General features: G+C 37.6%; 1 protein-coding gene across 1 annotated transcript; it reads right to left on the reverse strand.

Annotated features, from left to right (window-relative positions):
• Window positions 1–387: 387 nt before the first annotated feature.
• Window positions 388–1,051, reverse strand: LOC121465818 (SAP domain-containing ribonucleoprotein-like). Its single transcript, XM_041679221.1, has one exon. It carries the CDS (start codon window positions 1,048–1,050, stop codon window positions 487–489), a length of 564 nt encoding a protein of 187 aa, XP_041535155.1. The 5' UTR covers window position 1,051; the 3' UTR covers window positions 388–486.
• Between the last annotated feature and the right edge of the window lie 8,012 nt (window positions 1,052–9,063).

Genomic DNA, 9,063 nt, shown 5'->3' on the forward strand with positions numbered 1-9,063 from the left:
TTTCCATAATAATAAAGAGGATAAAAATTTACAAAGTCCATTATCTTCTCTTAGTAACAAATTACCAACTTTTCCATTTATATATGTATACTTTCCATACTTACTTTCTCTGTAGTGTTGATTGAGGACATACTATATGGACGCTGTCTTTTTCCATTTAATAAGATGCAGAATCATTTTAGTAAGTACATATAGTTTAATTTTATGTTCTTGACATGAGTCTAGAAACTATTAAGCAGATAGGCTCTTTTTTTCTCTTTTTTTTCTCTTTTTATTAATAATCAAAATAATTAAACACGAAAATATAACAACCTTAATGCAGAGTAGCAGTTAAATTAAACTGCTGCTGGAATTTAAGGATGTGCCTATCTAAGGCACACACTTCCTCACTGTGAGGCACATGAGTGTGTGTAGGGTGTGTGTATAAAAACCAACAAGAGTTTGAGAAATGGAAACCACTGTGGGGCAGAAAGCATGGACTTTTCATTATGCAATCCCAAAACGCTCTGCTCTTTTCCTTTTCTTGGCCTCTGTATCCTCTGTGGTTCCAGTTCCAGCTGAACTTGTCACAATCCCAAATCTCTCCTTCCTCTTTTTCAGCTTCTCATCATCCTCAGACACAGGTTTGGTGTCAGATGACAGACCTTTTGTTGGAACAGAAGAAATTCCAAACCTAGCTGCCCGCGCAGCCTTCTTACTCTCCAAGCTTACAGGTACATTGAATCGTTCAGCCCTCTTCTGCATTCTTTCAGTGTGAGGTATTCCAGATGTAATTTTTACCACCTTCTTTTCTGAGGCCACATCAACAGTTTTTTCCGGAAGTTCTTCCTCTTTAACAGGCAGTTCTATGGGCTTTGGTTCTTCTTCCTCAGTCTCATCTCCCAGTACATCTTCTTCATTTGCCTCCTCTTCAGCATATTCTTCAAGATACGTCTGCAGCCGATTGATAAGATCTTGCTTTATTCCCTTGGTCTCTAAACTACGAGCAAGGCATTCTTGCTTTAGTTCAGCAAGCTTCAGCTTGTGCAGCTCCACCGTCTCGGTCGCCATCTTGCTGTGTCTTAACTCCTCCAGACTCCTATTTGTTTTACTGCCTCTTGGTTAATGTACATGTTGCTTAATTCAAAATGTAAATAATACCTATTTTCAAGCCTGGTTTTGCACACTTTTTCAGTCTTTGCATACATTTCTAGCAATGCTATTTGATTAAAAAATAGGGCATCTTTAAATGATAATGAATTATTCTAACACACTTTTGAAAAGGTTTTTCATTTTAAACTTTAACTGGCAGTAGAGGAATGTACTCATACTAGGATAAATATTTCTTTTCCAAGTCTAAGAGTGACTTGCAAAATAGCCTGTGGATCACTAAGCATTTGTCTTTTTGTTGTTGTTGTTTAAGAAATAACTTTCATGAAGAAAGTACAAATTTTTTTTTTTTGAAAAGCTACTGTCCTGGTAGATAAGTATGTATTTTCAAAGGCATAAAAATTCTGAGCTCTGAGGTAGCATTTGACAAAAATCCTGATTACAAATAATATATAACATTAGAGTTCATTTAATCTCTGTGACTCTGAAAAGCTATAAAATAGAAAGATAAGTAGTATTAATCAATGAACTTTGACATGAAAATGATGGAAATAAGTATGCATGGTCCAGACCAAGTTTCTAAGAAAATGTTTCTAACTAGAAACCTTGCACTGCTCCTCTTGTTGCATTTTACGAATACTCTGACAATTTAAGGAAGTTAGGACTGAGAGAGCCAAAAATCATTGTCGTTCTCTTAATTTCCTTTCATTCTTGAGTTTGAGAGACTTCTGAATCATGGCAATGACACACAAAACAAAACAATAATATGTATTTTCCATACTGTATACCCTATAAGCAACCCAATCAATAGTAATTTTAAGAAAAGAAACTATACTGTTTTGAGTGTGCCTAGGTTTTTGTGACTTGCTCCCCTCAGTTTTGTCAGTGTTAGAAAGTGGTAACTACGGAAGTTGTAGAGTAGTGTGGTCCTCCCCCTTAAGCAACTCATAAACTTTATCTTTCAGAGCTGAGTCCTCATTGTGTGGTATTAAGTTAATCTCATGGAGAGCAAGCAGAATTTTAGCAAGGCCATGGCTTGTATTTTAGGGCACACCCAGGCTATTTCCCCTTCTCTTTCCATTTTTTTTTCTGAGTTGAAGAATCTCATGGCTCTCGCAAGTTCTTGGACTTTCTATTTCTAGAAGTGTACATTCAAACAAACTTCCTTATGAATTATCCAGTGTTAGACATGTTATCAGCAAGAAGTGGGTAAATTCTAGATTTTTTTCTATTGATAATATTTTTCATTGTGAATTCATCATATTAAGACAGCGAAAGCACCATCGAAGTCTACATAGCCCATATAACACTCCCTAGAATCCTAAGTTATGTGGTTGTAGTCAGCTGGAATGTAAGATAATAGAAGAACTATCAAAGTGAAATTATACAAAGATAGCAATTGAAAAGAGTCCAAAAATTCTAGTGCCACTAATGGTACTATAATTCCTCTCTAATAGGGTAAACTTGAGTTCTTACACCTCAGACCTCTATTCTCTTTATCAATCCCCAGTGAAACTAATGCACGGCTGTTCCTTCATCAGGTCGATAGCCATGATAACCCTCAAATCTCATGTCCTTGGCTGTTTCCATATATAGTGTGCAAACAAATTCCTAAATAATGTTTTAAGCATTTGGGGAAATGAGTATTTTATTAGACCAGAAATTGATGCAGCAAGTTAATGGAGTTTGTGAAGAGTATTTTAGGAGAAGCTATCCTCCATATTCTAAGTCATAAAACCCTCATTCTTGACAATATTAGCAAGCAACAAACACGCCCCTCCATTTTGGGTACCCAAAAGACACTTTAGAAATTGTCACAACTATCGCCTGGAAGGCCTGTCCTACTGTATTACATGCTACATGTTCACAGGTGGCCAGGTTTAAGTTTCTATGCCAGTGAAGGGCTTATGATGTCTACTTATGAATTAGATATACATGATTATACAGATATAGGAGACACCTTCATGGTCATCACTAGGCTGTTCTACCTATGACTAAAAAATAGATGGCTTGCTCTGGGAAGCTATTTCCTCGGATGTCACACAGAAAATACTGAGAATGAGAAGATAAATATTGTGGACTGCTTCATGTGTAGGCCAAGTTTCACTTGCTAGCTTTGTACCATACAAATTCAGAAAAAAAAAACACCAAGATTTTCAGTAAACACTTAGTGCATAGTTAGAATTATGCATTTATTCCAAGAGCAATGTGAACGTGTCCTTGGATCCTCATATGGAAGTCAGAACATTTTCTAATCACATCACTGTCCTCTTTGATCAAAACATGCTTTCTTTGGTCTAAAATGCAGAATCTGCAAGTTTTCATATTTGTAAATGAAATAAGAGGAACCAGCATCTTGGCGTCTAGTTTTCCACATGCTTTAAATATATTAGCCAATTCATATTTCATTGCCAGATCTGCTACCATCACTAATAATTATCTCATTCAATGATTTAGTATTTTTTAGTCTAAATGTCCTGAACTAGATGAGATTACAGGTCTGTCTTAAGTTTAATTTCAAAGTCAACATCCTCTTACCACAATTAAGACTACCTTTTACTCCCAAAAGTCAAAGACATGCTAAAAACTGTCTGGAAGATTCTCACCTGGAAAACAAAATACTACAATACTACATAAGAAAAAATCAAAATCACTTTGTTTTAAAGAAATAGTTCTTATAAAAGTATACACAAAGAAAGAAAATTTCCAGGTTTGAATGATATGATAATGAACACACATTTAAGAATTGAAATCTCAAACCATTTAAAATAGAAAATTACTTCTTAGCCAAAATATGTGCTCCTGGAAAATAAGAAAAGGAACATAACCAAAAGGCATTGCAACCAAATCACTTCCTGAGCCATAATGAGCTTAGGTTTTTAATCAGACTAATGAGAAAAGATCTGTAATTCAGCACAGTTCATGAGTCATACCGTAAAGTTTCTCCCTACAGTTTCATGGCAGGCCTTGATGTATCATTCATTAGGTACTGCAAAAGCAACACTTTCCAGAACACAATGAACTGCAGACAGGAAAAGCAATGAGGAGGCAGCCTAGGTACAGCCTTTCAAAACTGCCCTCCGCCACTTCTGTCAGTGGGGTATCATCTGCACTTCTCCAAGCCATGCTTACTACCTCTGGGTTAATCGAATGACTCCTTGGTGGGCTTGGAAATCCTGGTTTTATAATTTCTCTGATAAAATTGTCATATTTTAGGAGAGATTTGACTAGGAAGAAAATAGGTAACCTATCAATTCTCAGGTTTCCTAGCCGTTCTTGGTTAACAAGGATACAGAATTTTAATAGTTCTGTCATTTCTGTTCAGAATGGCTGGACATTATAAGTATACAGCACTTGTAAGCACAATTTACCTCACAATTATTGGTACTTTAAATACTAAGTACATACAAATAGGCTCTGAAGTCCAGAAAAATCATAGAAATCTAGTAAGGTGACTAGTAAAAACAGCAAAGTAGGTTAAGATCGATTTTAAGTTGGAAAGGCGGGTACATTAAGTAGTCATGGCACAAAAGGAAGAGGGCAGGGTGGGAAGCCAAAGAGAAGAGGATCTGATGTGTTTTAACTACATAGCCTTAAGGGACTGAATTTCCCTCAATTTCAACGTCTTTGTCTCTTAAATAGTAAAAATCTTACTTTATAGATCTCTCATCTGAAAAAAATTAGAGTTCATCTTACCAGATTGTTAGTATTTATAACTATTATTATAATTGAGTTGTTTTAGGTATACTTTAATTATAAGAGAGATGATCAGTTTTCATTTATTACAGGATATATGACTTTTTATTATACACCTCTAAAATTAGGAGAAGAAGGTTCATTTCATATATACAATTCTTGTAAGAACCTCCTTCTTCCTGTTAAGGTGTATCCATAACTTCTGGGTGGATTTTCTCCTATACCATCCTTGAATGTAACTATTTCTGTCTCCCTCTGTTGCTCCTCCTTCTCTCATTCTTTCCTTCCAACTCTATCTAGTTTTTGCTTGTGACCTTCCTCTATAAGTCCTATATTTTTAGAGTTGTTATTTAGCCACTCCTGGAGATTTCTTTTGTGACTGTAGGCTTGGCTGTGATTACAGTTACGGCCACCCGGGGACAGCAGACTGCAAAGGAGCAAAACTGCATTTTTAAAGAGCCTCTGTAAGATCGGAGCCAAAACGGAAATTGGCATATTTGTCTCTAGGGGAATGCCTGTGTCCCAACCTATCCAGTACTCCAGAAGACAAAAGGGAACAATGAGAGGCTGGGGAGAAGGCTATGTGGTTAACATGTTCTCAGCTCAGGCAGAGGGCTGGAGTTCAGGTGCCCAGAATTCATATAAATTTCAGGTAGATTTATTTGGTGGCCTGCCTGAAATGTCTCATCTTCAGAATGTGATTAATGGTTTTCCCGGAGCAAGCTGGCCAGTGAGATGAGCCATTTAGGTGAGCTCTAGGTTTGACTGAGAGACTTTGCCTTATTGAAAATGGTGGAATAATGATGGAGGATAACTGAGAAAGATGAACGATGATTCTGAACATCAACTTTGGTCCTCCACATGCATGTTCACCCATATACATGCACACACACACACACACACACTCACACACACACACACATGTGCACTCATCCATGTATGTCTATGCATGGAAATATACATATATACACACACAAAAACATGCAAAATAGAAAGAAAGTAAATAGTCATAATAGTCAGAAAAACAAGCTTTGCTTCATCTTCCTGGCCTTGGATTCTACTATTTAAAACATCAGGATTATGATGTCATCGTTTGAGACTCCAGAACTTTCTTTTGTGAGCAAAGTGATGAACATGGTGGCTGAATTATTAAAAAAAATGTTTTCAATAAGTATTTTTTCTTATCTATTTTGATACAGTCACACTTGTATTGGCTTTTCCAACCTTCACTCCAAAACAACCTGACTCAATTTATCTGGGACCACAGCTAAACATACAGAGAGCTTACCAGTTGTTCATCAATGAAATCAACCTCCTTCTCAAGCTCTCATCTCTAACAATTTTCAAAATTGTCTATAGTTCCTAGGGCTGAATGGTGTCTTACCAGACGACAAAAGTCAGCTTTTCCAATTCCATCCATTTGCCTTCAAATTTCCTGATGTCATTGTTTTTTAACAGTGGAGTAATATTCCATTGTGTAAATGTACCACATTTTTAAATTGATTCTTTGCCTGGGGGCACATATGTTGTTCTGGTTATTACAAATAAAGCTGCTATAAACATAGTTGAGAAAGTGTACTTGTAAAAAAAATCATCCTGAAGTAACCCAGACTCAGAAAGAGAAACATGGTATATAGTCACTCATAATTGGATATTAACTCTAATGTAAATTCACAGACCAAGACAGGACATGAAACAAGGATGGCCCAAGTCCCTCACTGGTTCTCACTGGGAAGGGGAAATAAAAGAGATCTCCTGAGTGGACTATGGATGGTTGGGGATGGGAATTTGAGGGATTGGGATGGAGAGTGGGAAGATGGGGAGAGTATTGATAGAGATGACTGGAAAGTGGGACTTTTGGAGGCAGATAGAAACTTGATGATAGGGAAACGTCCACTAATCTGCAAGGGTGATCCCAAGTTAAGATTCCTAGCAATAGCGGATATGTAGCCTGAACTAGCCATCTCCTGTGACCAGATTGGCAACTACCCAAGTCGGCATCAGAGAGCCTTCATTCAGAAACTGTTGGAAACAGATACAGAGACCCACAGTTAAAAATTAGGTCAAGCTTGGGGACTCCTGTTGAATAGAGGGAGGAAGTATTGTAAGGAGTGAGAGGGGTCAGGATCATCACAAGAAAACTCTCAGAAACAACTAACCTGACTCATAAAAGCTCACTGAGTCTGAATCAAGAACTACTGAACCTGCCTGGAACTGATTTAAGTCCTCTACATATATGTGACATTTGGATAGCTTGGTCTATTTGTAGGACTCATAATAATGGGAGCAGGGACTGTCCCTAATGCTTTGGCTGGCTCTTGGAAACCTATTTCTCACAGTTGATTGTATTGCTTAGCCTTAATACAAGGAAGGTACTTAGTCTTACTGAAAGAAGGAGGAGGTAGAAGTCAGCTTTATAACATTAGATTAGATATATAGTAAGTAACAAGCAGACCATTATGAAAAATTCGATTTATTTTGGCCACAAAAAATGCCTATGTTTTGTTAATTAGAATTCTGTGTACTAACTTCCCTTTGAATGACTTGCTTTTAACAACAAAAGTATAGAAATATTGAAGAAAAACAGATAATTACTCGCATTGCAAAGCAAGTTGACTTTTGCTTGCTTCTCCTCTTCTTAATCATGTTAATGTGTTACAAATGCCTGTATGGTAAGAGAATAAGAAAGGATGGCTTCTTGCCAGGAGCCAATGAAGAGTAACCAAGACCTCCAGTTAAACAGAAACCATGGAATCAGAATTTTTAAGGAAACATAGGAGTAAAAGTGAAAGCACAGTTTTCACACATTAAGCTTAGAGCTCTCACTCAGTGACACCTTGATGCCATGTGGGAGACTTCAAAGCAAGAATTCCACAAAGCTGTGCCAAAATTCTTACCTTGCAGAATTTTTATTTACAACATGTTTTGTAAGGCTGCTAAATTTGGGGGCTGTTTGTTGGATGGCAACATAGAACTAATACAAAGAATAACTTATGGTTTGAGACCAGGGTGTCAATCTCACAAGCTTTACAGATCATGGTAAAAATACTGGCATAGTGGGAAACCAGCAGGAATTTTCAGCACAGGGAAGGAAGTTTTGCACCATGGTTGAGGATGAGTATGATGATTGCTTTTACACAACTGAGCTATATGCATTTGAGGGATTTTTACTTAAATTTAGTATATATTCAGAAAAATGCATTATTTCTTTTATTAAACTTTTAAATTTTTTTTAAAATTTTGCATACTAGGCCCAATTCCTTCTACCTCAACTTCTCCTGCCTGCCCCCTCTTCCCACAATCCCATGCCCCATCCACTCCTCGGAGGAGGTAAGGCCTCTACTGGGGAGTCAACAAAGTCTGGTATAGCAAGTTGAGTCAGGATCAAGTACTTCCCCACCTGTATTAAGGCTGATCGTGGTAAACCACCATAGGGAACAGGCTCTAAAAATCCAGTTCAAGTACCCAGGATAAGTCCTAGTCCCACTGTCAGGGGCCCTTCAACAGATCAAGCCACATAACTGTCACCTATATTCATAGGTCTTAGTTCAGTCACATTCAGGATCACCAACTTTCATTCCAGAGCCCATCAGCTGCCACTAACTTGAGTCAGCTTTCTCTGTGTTTCTCCCCATCATGATCTTGACACTCTCATTGTGCATATGATCTTTTGTCCATCCCTCTATTCAACTAAGATCAAGGAGCTCAGCCCAGTGCTTGGCTGTGGATCTCTATACCTGCTTCCATCAGTATTGGATGTAGGTTCTATGATGACAATTAAGGTGATCACTAGTGTGATTATAGGGGAAGGCCAGTTCAGGTACCTTCTCCACTATTGGTAGGAGTCTTAGCTGGGCTCATCCTTGTAGATTCCTGGAAATTTACCTTGTACCTGGTTTTTCCCTAACCCCATAAGGGCTTCCTCTATCAAGATATCTCTTTCACTGTGCTCCTTCTCTGTCACTCCTACAATTTGGACACCAAGAGTCCTCATTTTTCCATCCCCCATCCTCTCCCTTTTACTCAACTTCTCAGCTTACCAGGAGATTTTAACTATTTATTTCCCTATCCTGGGATCCTCTATGTGAGTTCCTCTTAGGGTCCTCCTTGTCATCTAGCTTCTCTGGGGTTGTGGATTATAGCTATCTAATATCCACTTAAGAGTGAGTACATACTGTGTTTTTCATTCTTAGTCTGGGTTACCTTACTCAGGATGGTTTATTTCTAGTTCCATCAATTTTACTACAACTTTCAAGATGTCATGAATTATTTCTTACT

This window comes from Microtus oregoni, unplaced genomic scaffold, assembly GCF_018167655.1.
Source record: "Microtus oregoni isolate MIOR12 unplaced genomic scaffold, Mior012 000031F_ref0000149, whole genome shotgun sequence".
Taxonomy (NCBI): domain Eukaryota; kingdom Metazoa; phylum Chordata; class Mammalia; order Rodentia; family Cricetidae; genus Microtus; species Microtus oregoni.

Excerpts from the sequence above, each read along its gene's own strand:
- LOC121465818 (XM_041679221.1), bottom strand. The coding sequence starts at position 1,050 with ATGGCGACCGAGACGGTGGAGCTGCACAAGCTGAAGCTTGCTGAACTA.